The sequence below is a fragment of the Cariama cristata genome, unplaced genomic scaffold, assembly GCF_000690535.1.
Source record: "Cariama cristata isolate BGI_N322 unplaced genomic scaffold, ASM69053v1 scaffold10217, whole genome shotgun sequence".
In the NCBI taxonomy this organism is placed as follows: domain Eukaryota; kingdom Metazoa; phylum Chordata; class Aves; order Cariamiformes; family Cariamidae; genus Cariama; species Cariama cristata.
Window position 1 is genome coordinate 1 of NW_009628342.1, and position 15,894 is coordinate 15,894.

The 15,894-nt window shown below is 54.9% G+C and overlaps 2 protein-coding genes across 2 annotated transcripts in view; one reads left to right on the forward strand and one right to left on the reverse strand.

Moving 5' to 3' along the window:
* Positions 1-165: 165 nt before the first annotated feature.
* Positions 166-13,101, forward strand: MAN2C1 (mannosidase, alpha, class 2C, member 1; the record flags this gene model as incomplete). Its single annotated transcript, XM_009704774.1, has 25 exons — positions 166-291; positions 1,374-1,497; positions 2,394-2,464; positions 2,701-2,878; positions 3,365-3,554; positions 4,044-4,150; positions 4,306-4,416; positions 4,806-4,898; positions 5,288-5,404; positions 6,151-6,246; positions 6,548-6,693; positions 7,182-7,305; positions 7,824-7,945; positions 8,768-8,853; positions 9,372-9,542; positions 9,826-9,908; positions 10,080-10,174; positions 10,299-10,403; positions 10,594-10,750; positions 11,083-11,226; positions 11,342-11,451; positions 12,056-12,135; positions 12,262-12,407; positions 12,782-12,885; positions 12,966-13,101. Coding segments are annotated over 25 exons (3,022 nt in total), but the record flags the coding sequence as incomplete, so codon positions are not given.
* A 1,090-nt stretch (positions 13,102-14,191) lies between these two features.
* Positions 14,192-15,894, reverse strand: part of NEIL1 (nei endonuclease VIII-like 1 (E. coli)) — a gene marked incomplete at its 5' end in the record, with an annotated part of 3,621 nt that continues 1,918 nt past the window's right edge. Inside the window, 4 exons of the mRNA XM_009704775.1 lie at positions 14,192-14,211; positions 14,390-14,591; positions 14,759-14,820; positions 15,352-15,379. Of these exons, the coding sequence (XP_009703077.1) occupies positions 14,192-14,211; positions 14,390-14,591; positions 14,759-14,820; positions 15,352-15,379 (312 nt within the window). The remainder of the gene's footprint in view (positions 14,212-14,389; positions 14,592-14,758; positions 14,821-15,351; positions 15,380-15,894) is intronic.

Below are 15,894 nucleotides of genomic sequence, written 5' to 3' on the forward strand. Positions count from 1 at the left end.
GGACAAATTTTTACTCTGTTTTTCAGTTAATACTATGAGGGTATGAAGTGATGGCAGGGTGATACGGTCATGATGGGAAAGCAGGGTGCTCCCTATCCCCACCTCCAGAGCTGATCCCCGCAGGACTGGCCTTATTAATTGTGTCCTGGCCACCTCTGACCGCAGGCTTTTTGGGGATCGCTGTCCGCTGGCATCGCTCTCCTGCTTCCAGACCCCACAGCGCATCCCATACGATGAGGCCGTCAGGCAGGAATTCAGACCAGCCAAAGTGGGAGACTCCTTCGGGCCCACGTGAGTACCAGGTTTTGGTGGTGCCGTGATGGTAGTGGGGCTGGAGCTCGCATCTCAGAGTTACTTGTGTGTGTGAGTCCCCATGAGGTCTCAGTGGCAAAGAAGTGAGATTATAATCCTCTTCCCTGTTGCATACTCTAGGTAAAAGGTGTCTGCCCAGAAGCCCTTAAGGAGATTTCATGAGGAAACAGACCGAGATGTGTTTGTTTCCAAGCTGAGTGAAGAGCCAGATTCATTGATCCTTTCTGCTGAGAGGTTGTGTTCATAGTCATGGTTGTGACTGATGCTTGCTGCTGCACGGGATCTGTATACTTTGTCAGGGCTGGGCGAAGACTGCTTTTTTTTCCCAGCAGTCATCAATGACACGATGCTACTGTCTGTTTCTTTGGGTCCCAGAAGGGGCTGGGTTGGGGCCAGCACCATGGGGTTGGTGTGGTGCCTTCTGAGCTTCCTTGCCCCCGGGGGCTGCTGTGCCTGCCCTAGGGGTTAAGGGCCATGATAAGAAGGGTCACAGGACCAGGCATATTGATAAACTGCCCTGCCCCATGCATAAGTTGATTCCTAGTACCCCCTGGTTTTGCTGTCTTCTGGGTTGCTGTGGGGGATGGAGGAACAGTTTTCCAGTCTCTGTCAGCTTGAAAGAATGCATCACCCCACTCAGCTTGGCTTTTAACTTGCTGTCAAATCTCTGGCCCTCAACAACGACTGACAATAGTGGGTGCCACGAGTTAGAAGTTTCACTTGGTGAAGGAGTAACTGGTCAGGTTAGTGGCTCACAGCAAAGGGAAAGCCCAGTGCATTTAAATGGCACAGAACAAGGCTGGCATGTGCAGGCACTGTGTGCTGCTTAAACTGAAGATGTGTGATGGCCAGCCGCACAGGGAGCCACCTCCAGAATACGCCGTGTCTGGGGGCATAGGTTAAAGCAGGTCTGTACGGACAGGTAGCATCATTACATTTGAATCGCATCAAACTTGTATGTTGTCCCCACTCTGCGTTTTCCATGGAGACTCTGAGGAGGTGTGGTTTCCCTTAGGAGAAGGTCTCACAGTGGGCTGAGGCTGCTGCCTGCTCTCTTCCAGGTGGGAGACCTGCTGGTTTAAGGTGGAGCTGAGCATCCCCCCGGCATGGGCAGGGCAGGAAGTGCACTTTGTCTGGGAGAGCGATGGGGAGGGCATGGTGTGGCGAGATGCCCAGCCTGTCCAGGTAAGGACGCGTGGATCAGGGGTGTGCCAGCTGTGCCAGGCACTCTGCAATGGGGCAGTAGAAGAAACCCCCTCCTGTTTGTTATGCACTCTTCATGTGCGCACACATGCCTACATGTGTTGGGGGACATAAAATAACACGTGGACCAACAGAAGAGAACCGAGAACAATGGGAGGTCTAGACAGAGTGGTCACAAACAAAAACAGAAAGAGGATGTGTAGTTGTAGAGTTGTTTGGCCTCAAGTGGTAATCTCTGAGGCAATATGAATGCTGTCTTAAAATATGGGAAAAACTGCTGTGCAGAGAAGGGCAGTGTTTGTGAAGAGTCTGATGCGTGGGGTGGGAGAGAGGACTACTCTCATGGTTTACATGCTGTGCTGTCCGATCTGTGGGCTATTTCCAAAGTTTGTCCCAGAAAGGCAAGCTTGCTGGTGGTGGGTTTGGGTCTATTTCCTAGAGATTGCTCCCTGCCGGGAGTTAAAATTCTGGCCTGCAAACTGGTAGCGGCTGAAAATCCCATGCTTAGGCATTAGCAAATCTGTCTTGGAAGAAGGATGGGCAAGCACTGGGCCTGAGATGTGAATCTCCACTGCTGTCAAGAACAGTGGGACAGACTTGTCAAACATGTCAACTTCAGTCCTACTTGGGGGTGGTGGAATGACTCGGGTGCCCTTTTGCAGCACTGCCCTGCTCTGTGGTGGTGTCTGCAGGGTTTATGTTACTGCTGGGGCAGCGGCGGTTCCTGTACCAATTGTTCTTGTGGGAAGCATTGTCCCACAGCATGTGGGACCAGACTCCTCCATCCAGCTGGGCTTTGTGGTGTCCTGTCCTGCCCACCCAGCCCGCTGTCATGGACCTCTGAAGACGTGTGTTAAATGTACCGTCTTCCCCTGCAGGGTTTGACTAAGGAAGGTGAGAAGACCAGCTACATCCTGACAAGCAGTTTGAAAGAGACGGAACCCCATAGGTGGGTAGTCAGCCTAACTGGAGCCCCCCACCAGTGGGGGAGCTTGCCATTGTTTGAAGCCAGGAGGCCGGGGTGAGACATCCTTGTCTGGATCCTGGTGCTCTGGGAAGTATCTGGCATTTAGGGGCTCTGTCTGTTGTTCAGGTCGGGCCAGTCCCACCACGGGGAGGAGAATGGACGTTCCCAGCCAATTGCTTGTCATCTGCTCCCTGATGGTTTCCTTTTGGTCTCCACAGTCTGACGCTGTATGTGGAGCTGGCCTGCAACGGTCTCTTTGGGGCTGGCAAGGGCAGTATGATCGCCCCTCCAGACCCTGACAGGATGTTCACCCTGAGCAAGGCTGAGCTGGTTGTCTTCAACAGAGATGTCTACGAACTGCTGGTGGATCTGGAAATACTGCTGGACATGGCCCAGGTCTGTGAGCTCCTTCTCTTCCCTTCTCTCACCCTTTCCAGCTCCTTACACAACTTCATTTTATCTCCTCCTCCCACCATTCCATGACCTGTCTCCTTGCACCAGGAGACCTTGGAGAAACAAATGTTTGCTGCTGCTGCTTTAGCACAATTGACATTGTCTAGAGTAAAAGAAAATGGAACAGAGAGAAACCACAGGTGGTTTTTTTCATCCACTTTCTGCCCCAAGGCAGGATCTGTTAGACCAGAGACCCCTGGGATGAACGTATGTGTAACCTGGCTTTAGAAGGCACATGAGCAAAGATATAAGGTTGTGTCTGTGAAGCAAGGACACGGTGTTTACCTGGCACTGCTGGCAGAGTCAGATGTTGGAAGGAGGTAGCAAGTTCTCCCTGACGCAAGTGGCATCTGAGCTGGTACAGAGAGCTGCTCTGTGCCAGAGGATGTGCTCAGCTCAGAGTCAAGCTATTATCACTCCCAACCTCAGCAACTCGGGGAGGAAAACCAGAGGAGTTTCCAGGCACTGTACACTGCCAACCAGATGGTCAACGTGTGTGACGTTACAGATCCCTCCACTTTCCCCGCTGCCCGTCAGCTGGCTGCGGCGATCTTCAGCCAGAGAAACGGCGAGAGCCAGCACACCGTCCATGCCGTGGGTCACTGCCACATTGACTCTGGTGAGAGCAGCACAGCGCTCCCTCTCTGCTGTCCTGGAGGCCAGGGCATGCTGCCCAAGGGGAGAGCTGACTGCCCTTGGGCTCCAGGCACTGGGTACTGTGCCCCGAGGGAAGGGAAAGGGACCTCTGTGCTGCCATGCAGCTTCCCTGTCACTAATGCAGGGGAACATGTGTCTGGCTAGCTGTGCTGTTTGGAGCACTGGTGGGGCTGGTGATGAGGGATGAATAACAGACTGATGAATAACAGTCCACCTGTTGGACTTCACCCCTCAATTTCCAGTCCCTGGATGGGTTTCAGTCTCAACAGAAAGGCAGCGGGAGAAGCGGGAGCTGTGGGCACCAGGCTATATTGCTGTCAGGCACTTAGCCAAAGGACAGTGTTTTGCCCTAGCTTTTTCCCTGCCTGATTCGTGAAAGGCAGCACAGCCCCATTCCCAAAGGAGCTTGTGCTGCGTAATAACTGCAGTGGGGCCATGCCTGTCCCCGCAGCCTGGCTGTGGCCGTATGAGGAGACCATCCGTAAGTGCGCTCGGAGCTGGGTGACAGTGGTCCGTCTGATGGAGTGCAATCCGGAGCTCACCTTTGCCTGCTCCCAGGTGAGTGATCTCCCTCTGGGGACTTCTTGTGCTCGTGGCGTGTTGCTTCTTCAGGGACGGGGGTGACCAGGAGAGTCCTGTGCAGTTGCAGAGAGGAGGGACATCAGTGTGGAGTGATGTGGTGGGAGCTGAGGCTGATCTCTGTGCTCTTTCAGGCTCAGCAGTTTGAGTGGGTGCAGAGCTGGTACCCTGGGCTCTACGCGCAGATTCAGGACTTTGTGGCGAAGGGGCAGTTCATTCCTGTCGGAGGCACCTGGGTAGAAATGGTAAGAAGCATGGTGAGCCTGGCTTGCTGCACCCTCCCTGTGCCATCTCTCTGGGACCGTTCCTGACACTGGAGGGGGAGAGCAGAGCCTTTGCTGAGCCTGTCTGGTCGATGATGACCTCCGGGCCCAGAAAACAGCAGCTGTCTGCAGTGTCTAGCCCAGCAAAAATACCATCCCTCTTCCAAATCGTCTCATTCCCTCAGAAAGGAGCTTTGGTCTGGACTGGCTGAGCTCTGTTCCTCCTTTCACCCTCTGCCAAGCTCTGTTCAGATCCTGCCTGTGATCTGCCAGGTCAGGATGACAGCGGGTGGGAATGGGGTGCTTGCAAGACCTCCCCTTCCCCAGCGCCTGGCTTGCCGCATGGCCTCCCTGTGCTTTCTGCCCCCCAGGACGGGAACCTGCCCAGTGGGGAGTCCATGGTGCGGCAGTTCCTCCAGGGACAGCGATTCTTCCAGGAGCAGTTTGGCCGGATCTGCTCAGAGGTACTTGCTCTTTTCCAGCACACCTTCCTTGCACACCACCTCCTTCCACCTCTTGCTACATGTGAGAGTTTCTCTCTGGTTTGCCTTCCAGATATAATGTTCAGGTGGCTCACATTGGTCTGCTTTTTGCAGCTAAAGCTATGATGAGTAAATACCTAATATCCCATGTATCATGGCAGTTAGCACAGCCCCAGGCCTTGGTTATATTGCCTGTTGGTCCCTGGCAGGTCTCTAGAATTGCTCCTTGTCTAGCACATCTTCAGTTCCTTCTGCAAAAAGGGCTCAGAGCCTGACCACCAAGAAACCCTCCATGAGTTCAGTCTGTGGTTTGTGGCCAGTGTGACTCCCGTGTGTCTCTCTCCCTCTGCTGCTGTCACCTCTGCTCCCAGTTCTGGCTGCCGGACACGTTTGGATACTCAGCCCAGCTGCCCCAGCTGATGCGTGGCTGTGGGATCAGGCGGTTCCTCACACAGAAGCTCAGCTGGAACCTGGTGAACACCTTCCCGGTGAGCTGTGCCTCCCTTCTTCCCAGGGGATGGACTGACCATTGCTGGAGTCTGTCTGTAGGGCTGGACCTGTTGGCTCCACAGGTTGAGCCAGTCCTTCAGCTGAGCTGATGCAGGCTCTTCCAGAAGCCACCAGTTTATGGTGGTAGCAATGTCCTGTCAGCCTTTAGGGGAGACAAAGGACATGGTTAGAGATCCCAGCTGGGCCCATGGCCTACGGTTCCTTCTGCTTCCAGATGGGAAGCTGTGACTTGTGTACAGGTCTAACAGACAGCAAACCCACCCTCTCCTCTGCTGTCCCCTGCCTTTGTGGCATTCCCCATCCTTGTGCAGCTGTCTCCTTGCACTGATCTGTCAGGGCATCCTGCAAGCCCATGGAGACAAAGGGAAGGCCCAGTCTGAATCCTCAAGGGGTTCTAAAGTGCCTATCCCCCGTGCACTTCCCTGGTGACAAAGGTGCTGGGCTTTGTGTGTTTGACAGGGCTTGTGAGGAAGCTTGGGCTTTTAGAGCATGAGTTCTGTATTGATGTGAAGTGTGCCCTCCACACACACATTTGTGTGGGAGGTGAATTTGGGAGCCTTGAAACACTGACCTAAGGGTGAATTTATCTCTTTCTGGTACCAGCATGACCAGAGGTTTCCTTTTGGGAACTCCTGGGAACAATGAGGCTGTGCTTTAGCATTTTGGCACTGTGTGGTACAGGGGTCTGTGCAAGACACCACGTTTTCCTTTGGCTCCCCTCCAGCATCACACCTTTTTCTGGGAAGGCATTGATGGTTCCCGAGTCCTGACCCATTTTCCCCCTGGTGACTCCTATGGGATGCACGGGCGAGTGGAAGAGGTGAGTGAGGTTGCCAGACCTGCACATGAAGTGCAATGCCAGCCCCTTGGGGCCAGATCTGAGGCTCCTAGGAGAGGGCACTGCCTGCGGAGGGAGTGGAATAGCCAGCAGCATTGCTGGTCAATGGCTGTTTGGGTGCCTGGCAATTGCCTGTCTCTGAGATGCATCTGTGCCTGATTTTGGCAGTTTGGGCTGGGGAAGAGGGGCAGGACTGGGCTTTGCACCCTAAAGGCCGACCTGGCTTTCTTGTGTGGAGCTGTGGGAGCTGGGGCTGGGTGCAGCTGTCCAAAAATCCCTCTAGATGCTGAAAACAGTGAAGAGCAACAAGGACAAAGGGCGTGTGAACCACAGCGCTCTGCTCTTTGGCTTTGGAGATGGAGGAGGGGGCCCGACGCAGAAGATGCTGGACAGGATGAAGAGAATGAGAGACACAGATGGGCTACCAAGGTGAGAGGAATGCTCCCTTCCTCTCTCCTTGCAGGAGCCCTTGTTTTGAGCCAGGCCTGGCCTTCAGCAGTGCCAAAAGAAAGGTTGTGCGAAGGAGGGCAGGGAGCAAGCGGGGCAAGCAGAGGGCTAGGAAGGATTGTCAGGGAGACAGAGTCTCTCCGTCATCAAGAGCTGTAAGAACAGGTACACAGGACAGCCTTGGACTGCTTGCGAGCCCTCAGTAGAGCCATGCCGTGAGTGGCCAGCACAGCAGTGGTGCCTGACAGTCAGTTGCTGCAGGGGGAATGTCCTGATATCCGTGGCAGGCAGCAAGAGCAGCGTGGAGTGGCAGAGGGGTAGGAGGAGGTTGAGGGGAGCACTGTGTATGGTTGTGTTGGGATTTCTGAGGCCTTGGTTCCAGGGCTGTCACCTTTCTGGTTGGGTTGTAGCATGAGCTGTGTCACAGGCTTCTCCCCTGGCTCATCACTGTTTATGCATCTCTCCCACAGGGTTCAGATCTCCACTCCTGACCAACTCTTTTCTGCCCTGGAGAAGGAGTCATCGCAGCTGTGCACCTGGGTGGGAGAGCTTTTCCTCGAGCTTCACAATGGCACATACACCACCCAGGCCCAGGTGACTGTGTGCATGGGATGGGGGCAGCTGTCTCCCCCACCCCCAGGCAAGGTGGCCGTTCTCAGTTCTCTTCGCTACTGCTCAGGCGGCTCCAGGGTTCGGGCAGTGCCCTTTAGGTCTCAACAGTGGGAGCCACCTTGTAGCCAGGACTCCAAAAAGCAGATCTATTGTCAGACTTTCTTCATGGGGTGAGAAGGAAGGCTGGACACGGCAGGGCCCCCTTAGTCAACAGCTGCCACAACCTTCACTTTAGCACATAGTTGCAGAGCTTGGGTGAAGAGTCAGAAGAAAGGGAGGAAAGTGAGAACAGTGACAGGGGAAGCTATGTCCTGTGCTGGGAGTTTCAGTTTGATCTGTGGCAAAAAATAACTCACTGGTAATGGCAAACTCATGACGCTGACAAATAACCAACCTTCCTGCACTGGAGCTGGGCTTTGGGCTTTTGCTGCTGGTGTGAGAGGTCAGTCCCAGCTACCAATTTCCTAAGCATCTTCCTTCTCTCCTTCCTTTGACACCAGATAAAGAAGGGGAATCGGGAGTGCGAGCGAATACTCCATGATGTCGAAGTACTCAGCACCTTGGCTGTGGCACGGGGCGGCACGTTCCAGTATCCTGCCAGCCAGCTGCAGCGGCTCTGGAGGTGAGGGTGTACAGGAGCACTGATAGTACCAGGGGAGGATGTGGTGAGGGCTGGGGACTGCAACGTGAGAGCTGGCTGCTCTTGGGGTACCACCGCTCCTCATCCCCTACAGCTCCTTGTCCCTGCCTGAGTCTGGGTAGAAGTCCTTGCTATCAGTGCACCAAAATTAACCTGGACCAGTCCGACTGCATTGGTGTGGGCAGTTACTGGGCAGCTCAGTGGGCTGATGGTAGGAGATGGTCACTTGTCTCTTAGCCCCGTTCAGCTGGAGCCGGAAGGGTGACTGACCACAGCCTGCCTTCATTTGAACTGCCTCTTGAGAGACTGGGAGAGCGGTGCACAGTTAGCATGTAGGGAACTTTGTGGATTCAGTGCTGCAGCGCTGTGTGTACACGACCCCTTCTGTAAACTGATCAGGGCTCCACCTGGAAAGTATTTCAGTGCTTCACTTGATTCTCCCATTGGAAGATGCTCCAAAGCCTCACTGCTGGAAGCTTCATGTCTGACCTAAGCTTATTTGCTAGTTTTTGACTTGTCTGAACTTGTGCAACAATATATCTGGTAGCCCTGAGGGATAAAAAAAAAATAGCTCTTACTCCCCACAGTTGTGGTTTACTAAGATGACAGTTAACAAGTCCTAACATAAAAGGGTTTAAAGGATGCTATGGAAAAAAAATCCTTTTATCACAAGTGTTTGCAAATGGGGGGGATAAGGACCAGTCATCATTAAGTTTGTCCATCTTGCAAACAGGGCTCAGTAAGCCAGAACAAATCTGGTGCTCTCCCCTGCTTCCTTAACCTGGTTTCTGTTCTGTGTTTTAGGTTATTGCTGCTCAACCAATTCCATGATGTTTTGCCAGGCAGCTGTATCCAGCTGGTGGTTGAGGATGCCCTGCAATACTACACAGGTGAGCAGGGAGTTTGGCTAAGTAGGCACTTACCTGTTGGAGCACACTGGGCCCTGCCTGGTGGGGCTGCAGAGGTTTCAGTCCTGAACTGCCAGGTGCTATGCGTCAAACCTGTGTAGGCCTGTGTCTGTAATAGTGCTAACTCAACAGGGGATTAGCAGGGGAGCCAAGGGATTAAAAAACATCCTGAGTTACTGACTTCTCTGCTTGCTGCTGGCATGCCAAGATAGACCCTGGCAAAGGTTTGCTCCTGCCTGCCCACAGGCACTTGCAGTAACTTTATTTTATTATAGCATCACAATTTTCCAGTTGAGCTGGCATAGCTCATTGTCATCTTGTAATAACAAAGTTAAGAATAATTTTAATTATTTACTAATTGATAATAATAATTAATGATAATTAGTAATTGTAGCTTGGAAGTACCTAAAGTATGTGTACATTGCACGGGAGTGCCAGAAACTCTCTCAGATATGAGAAACAGCCTGGCCGGATCCAACTCAAGCCTTTTTGTTGCTCAGAGATCCGCAGGGCTGGTGCTCGGCTGCAGGAGGAAGCTGTGCAGTCGTTATGTGGGGAACTGCTGCAGCCCAAGGCAGGGAGCGCCGAAAGCACCCTTGTGTTGAACACTTTGCCCTGGGAACGGACTGAGGTGATCTCCAGGACTGGGCCAGATGGAACAGAGACTTTAGGTATGTCTAACCGGGGAATAACTCATGTATCAGAATTTCTTACAGGGGCATAGACAGCTAGCAAAGAAATACTCTGCCTCTCCCTGCCCTGGGGAGGGTTTACTGACTTGTCAGATGGCTCCTTGGGACTTTATCCCACTTCAAGTTGTCCCTGAACTACAGACGAAGAAGAGGGGAGTATGAAAGGAGTTGGTAGGTCTGACATGAGAGCAGCGGGGTGGCACAGTGTGACTTAGAGTTAGGTCTAGGGCAGATGCTGGAACAGAACCTCTTTGCTTTCCAGCTCTGGTGACAGTCCCCAGCATGGGCTATGCTATAGTGAGGGAGCCATTGCTGTCCCCTCAGCCTGTGGCAGTGAGGAAGCAGGTAAGCACAATGGCATTTGTTCTCAGATCGGTGTACCCTGCATCAAAGGTTGATTGGGGAGAAATCTAGGGAATCCAGCACACAGCAAGTCCACACTCTAGGTTTGCAACTGGGGCACTCAGCTCCCACCGGTGTAGGTCTGTGAAATCTGTTTCTGTCCGTTCCCCCAAGGAGGACGGCTCCATTGCTATGGAGAATGGGGTGATTGCAGTCTGCCTGGACATGATGGGGCACCTGACCTCGCTTCAACTGGTGGACTCTGAGAGGTATGTCTGTTGCCCAGTTACTGGAACTGGGCTCCCGGAACCTCTCTCAGGTCTTCTCTCCGTATGCCTCTCTCCACTGCCAGTTCTTCTTATGCTACTGTTTCTCTGTTCCACTTTGTTCCAGAGAGTCAGTCCCAGATGGCTGCTATGCCAACCAGTTTGCACTCTTTGATGATGTTCCCCTATACTGGGATGCCTGGGATGTGATGGATTATCACTTGGAAACCAGGTAGAGGAGCAGTGCATGCAGCACTTGGATTTTGACTTTGCTCTGAGGTTCTTGCCTCCCTGTCAGTCCTAGCTGTAACAGAGAATTCACTCTGGAGAAGTGAGTGCCTGCTGTGTGGGAGGCTGAACTGAGATTTGGGAACCTGGATCTGCCAGGCTGAAACCAGCTCTGCCTTTATCCCTTTCTCTAGGAAGCCAGTGACAACGCTGCTGAAGCCTCTGGAAATCACCCTGGCTGGGGGCCTGCGGGCAAGCGCAAGTTTCTCTCTGCAGATCGGGGAAAGCAGCACCTTAACCCAGGAGATCATCCTGGATGCCACATGCCCGTACCTCCGCTTCCTGACCCAGGTTTGGCCAGTGGCTGCCACATGATACGAACATCTGTGCTGTGCAGGCAGGGCTCTGGGGAGCTGAACCTTACGTCTCAGTTACGTTCCCTCTCCTGTTTCCTTCCCTGGAGCCCCCCGCTGCCTGCTCGTATGCCTTAGGGGAAGTCAGCCCGAGGGTGGGGGTCCCGAGGGACAAGGGTGGAAGAGAGACCCACCAGCTCATGTGTTCAGTCTCTAGTGTGGTTTTATTGTTACCTGGTCTGGCCTGGGTGCGAGCTGGCTGCTGCACACCAGGGAAGGATAAGTGCCTGTCAGCCCCCCGTGGTGATACCCTTCTGCTACTGCATTTAGGTTGAGTGGAAGGAGGCTCACAAGTTCCTGAAGGTGGAGTTCCCTGTGCAGGCCCGGAGCACAAACGCCACCTACGAGATCCAGTTTGGACACCTGCAGCGGCCAACGCACTGGAACACATCCTGGGACTGGGCTCGATTCGAGGTAAGAGGAAAGGTGGTCTGGTCCCAGGGCCGAGATGCTCCTCCTGTGGTGGGGCTGCTTTTGTTCCCAGGTCGTAGCTCTGTGTAATGAATATGTCCCTTGGTACCTCCTGCAGGTGTGGGCTCACAAGTGGCTGGATCTGTCCGAGCATGGCTTTGGGGTGGCACTGCTGAACGACTGCAAATATGGGGCGTCAGCCCACAGGAACGTCCTTAGCCTCTCGCTGTGAGTTAGGGTTGGGGTGAGGGTGGATCTGCACCAGTCACTTTGCCTTCTGAGCTGTCTCTTGGAAGTCAAGGCAACACTTGGTCCTAAATGATCATAGTTAACAAGGAAATAGTCTGATATTAGTCTAAGTGGCTGGCTGTCACCTGAGAACTTTTGGCTGACTTGATTACAATTGACTAAGACAATGTAATTCATATGAGTTATGCTGATAGATAATTCAGGAGAGATCAGAGCCACATTTGCACGAAGTAGTTTTTCTGTTACTGGCCAAAACATACCCCAGGAGGGGAGGCTTAAGGGGAGGGAAGGCACAGCAATGTTATGGATGCATACAAAGCTAAGAGAAACTCTACATATTTCAGTGTGAGTCCATCAGCCACATTTCACAGGAAAACACCCTTCTAATTTTTTAGCTTTGGGACTATGCGCAGGGTCTGTTTGCTGTTGCCAGAAACCAGCAGCGTGTTGGCTTCCACCTCAGGGCCCAGCCTTGAGGTAGTAGGGGAAAGCAGTTGTCTTGTCACCGTGCACCTCTGGCTCTGCCCTGGGTGACAGAGGGTGCTGCGGAGACACCAGTCTTGCCTACCTCTTGTTGCTTTAGGCTGAGAGCACCCAAGTCCCCTGATGCCACAGCAGACATCACGCACCACCAGTTCACCTATGCCGTGATGCCTCACCTGGGTGAGTGATGGGCAGAGCTGGGCCCTGTGGGGACACACAGGGTGGAGGATGCTCCAGTGAGCCCTGGGGCAAGCAGGTCTCTGGCTGTGCATGTGTAGAGGCTGGCTAGAGGTTCTTGTGTTGCAGGCTCCTTCCAGGATGCCGGTGTGATCCAACATGCCTACAACTTGAATTTCCCGCTCCACACCGTCCCCACCAGCTCTGCCCAGTGCCCAGCCTGGAGCGCCTTTTCTGTCAGCTCACCTGCGATTGTGCTGGAGACTGTCAAGCAGGCAAGTCCCCAGGGCAGAAGTGGGGAGGGCAGATGGGTTAAGCTGCTGTTTTTAAGCATTGCTTGCTCTTTCCTCCACACTGGGTGGTGGGTAGGCTCAGCTGAGCAGAAACAGCAATCCCTCTGGTTTGCATGCCCTGCTAGGTGAGGACAAGGGGGTTAGCACCCCTCTCTGCCTGCCCAGGCAGGCACTTGCACCAGAGATTGTGGTAGTATCCACAGTCGTTAGTGCTGCTCCACGACAGGTCCAGAACACACGTGCACAGGGGCAGAGCCGCTCAGCCGCGATGGCTGGGGTTGGGCTGTACCCCGAGGGGTAGGATAGGATGTGCCTGTCTCATTTTCCTGAACTCCCATCTGCACTGTCCCCCAAAGGCTGAGGACAGACCTGAAGCTGTGGTGGTTCGGCTGTATGAGGCGCATGGCAGCACCGTTGTTGCCTGGCTCCAGACCTCCCTCCCCGTTAAGGAGGCGATGCTGTAAGTCCACGCTGGAGGGCTGGGCACGTGTGGGGATGGAGATCAGTCACATCAGCCTCACCTGCTGCTTTCTTCCCCAGCTGCGACCTCCTGGAGCGGCCAGCTGTGCAGGGCCGCCTGCCGCTGGAGCAGCAGGGCATGAGGCTTTCCTTCACACCCTTCCGCGTGCTCTCCATCCTCTTGGTCTTGAGTGACACCATCCCTCGCCCTTGCTAATGCTGCGGCAACCTGGACCAACACCATGAGATCAAATCACAGCCTGAGGCTTCCCCGACCTCAGGAGCTGTGCAAGGAGGCAGTGGTTCCAGGGAAGGGCGGAGTCTCCCCCTTGCCCCCCACCCAGCCATCGGAGAGCAACACTCAAGAACAAACACGTCCTTCAGGAAAGGAGGACAGTTGCCCCCTGTCTAACCCGGGAACGAGGGCCCGAGCGAGTTCCTAGCTAGCTGAAGCGTGGGTAAGGTTGTGGGACAGGCTGGCTGGCCCCACATGGGCTCTGCTCCAGTCCTGGGGGGTTTGGGGAGCAGCAGCTTTCCATAGTGGCTCCTGTGTCTCAGCTTTCACGTTGTCCAGACCCTATGCAGGGAGCGTAAAGACACATAACAGTCATTCCCCTCTCCCTTCGCCTGCCTCTTGCACTGCCCTTGCAGAAGGGGAACACAAGTAAACACAATTACAGGAAAACAAGCTCCAGCCTGTTTTCTTAACTTATTTCCAGGTAACTGCACTGATCTGCCTCCTCCTCATAGGGGCTGTGTTGTAGCTGCTGCTCTCTTGTCTCCTCCTCAGCAGGATCTCACTCCTGGGACTGGGGAGACAGAGCTTACCTTTATTTGGGGGGGTGGGGGGCGAGGTAGAGAGGAAGCCTGCTTCAGCCCAGCTGGGGAAGAGGCTGGGCACAGAGGGGTTATCCTTAGCACAAAATGGCATGCATGGTGATTTCTACACAAAATCCTTTATTAGTCAGCTAAAAACAGTGATCCAGGCAGCAGCCAGAAAGGGAAGGGGGGAAGAAAGAGGGAATCCACTTTTAGGCAGAGGGAAGGGTCAGAGTCCAGTACAATGCATGGTCCGTGGCCCTGATCCCCCTCAAATGCCTGGGGACAGCAGGAGGATGCTGAAAAAAAATCAGCCCCATCACCAAGCCCAGCTTCTCCTTCCCATACTGGCAGGATGCAGCAGTAGCAAGCAGGGGTGAGCCCAGGTACAGAGCAGCCCCATTTCTCCCCAGCACTAACCCAGGCCCTCCCTGAGCTCCTCCTGTGGCTGTTAAAATGCCCCTCAGGAGGAGGGCAGCGTGCGGCACTCACACAGCAGGGGCTGCACCTGGAAGATGGAGAGGGAAATGAGAAGTCAGAGGGTGAGGGGGTGGCTGGTTCTGCCCTGTGAAGCCCTGCTGGCTCCTCTGCTGCCTTTTGGCACCCCCTTAGGCCCCCTGACAAGAAGGAGCACTCCCGCAGCCCCCACCTGTGCGTTTGAAAGCCGCAGGAACTGCCAGCCTCACCTCTGCCCCTGCGCGCAGATGTCCGGCGGCTTCTTTTGGCTTTGCCCAGCGCCTCAGGCTCAGACAAGGCCGGAGCAGCAGTCGCTTTCCTCCTCCCACGAGCACGTCCCTTCCTCGGCCCGTCAGCCACCTCCTCTTCCTCAGCTGACTTTGGGGGTTTCGCTGCAGCCTTGGGGCGGCGTTTCGAGGCGCGTGTGGTGACCTGGGTGGACATCAGAGAGAGAGAGCTTAGCAGCAGAAGTATGCTTGGACAGCCAGATGGTGAGAAACTCCAGGTAGAAGCGCCTCCATGAATTTGGGAGCAGCCTGAGCAAGGGGAACGGGAAAGCCTCTAGACCCAGCAGGAGCCACAACGACAAAGCTTCTTACCTTGGGGGTCAGAGCCTCAGAATCTGCCTTCAGCTGAGCACGCTTCTTGCGGGGTGTCTGCCCTGCATGAGAAGCTCGGGTTAGGTGGGGTGAGGAAGAGATGGGGCAGAGTGCGCCTGCACCTTGAGGGACAGGCTGCGGCACAGTGACCCTTCAGGGATGCTGTCCTGGGTGATGTGTGAGCTGGGCGCTGAGGAATTGGCACTGGGGAAAGGCTCGAGGAGGCTCCTCTCCCCCGACACCCTATTTCCTCCCCTGCCAAAACACTGCTCAGTTCAGGCTCGCAGCCCCAGGGAGAGCACACCTTCCGGCTCCCAGCCTGGCAGGTGAGGAAGGGGATGTAGGTGCAGGCCTGGAAAAACATCCTGCAGGTGCAACGGCTGTGCTCAGGCAGGTTGGTGTGTGCTGGCACTGGCAGGAAGCCTTGGGGACAGCAGGCTCCGTCCCCCAGTGCCACAGGCCCGTCAGTGCCCCAGGGAGAGGGGCTTTGCTCCTTCCTTTGCCCCCACGCTGCACGTCAAGCAAGGGCCTTCCCAGTCTCCAGCCTTCCTGGAGCAAGAGTGGGTCCCACAGGGAGGAGAGAGGACACTCACCTTTGGGAGCCATGGGGCCAGGCTCTCCCTGCAAGGAAGGCGACAGAGCATTGGCTGGGGCGCAGTTGTTCTGCAGGCAGCGGCAGCAGAATCCGTGCCCCTTCTCCATCCCACAGCCAAGACAGTGATAGGGAAATGGCCACATTTCCCCGGGAAGCCAGGGAAGTCAGGCTTGCTCTGCCTGCCTTGTGCCTTGGGGATTCTCCCGTCAGCCCCTGCTCCTTCTGCAAGGCCCCATCACGGCACCTCACCTAGACATGGGGCACAGGAGGGAGCAACAGGGCTGCCGGACCACCTGAGCCCCCATTCCCACAATCAGCCCCTCTGCTCCAGACTGCCCACCATCCCTTGGCCAGCTGGCCACCACACAGAGGGTCCTTGTCACCTCCACGTCCAGCGGTCACAGCAGTCTGGTGGAAAGGGAGAACCCCAGCAACACAGCGTAATGCTGTTGTTGGGTCTCGTAAAGCAGACAATGGGCTGGTGTCCCCTTGGAGGAGCGGCTGGGGGGGACCCAGCCCCCGGCCGTGACCCCCCACACAC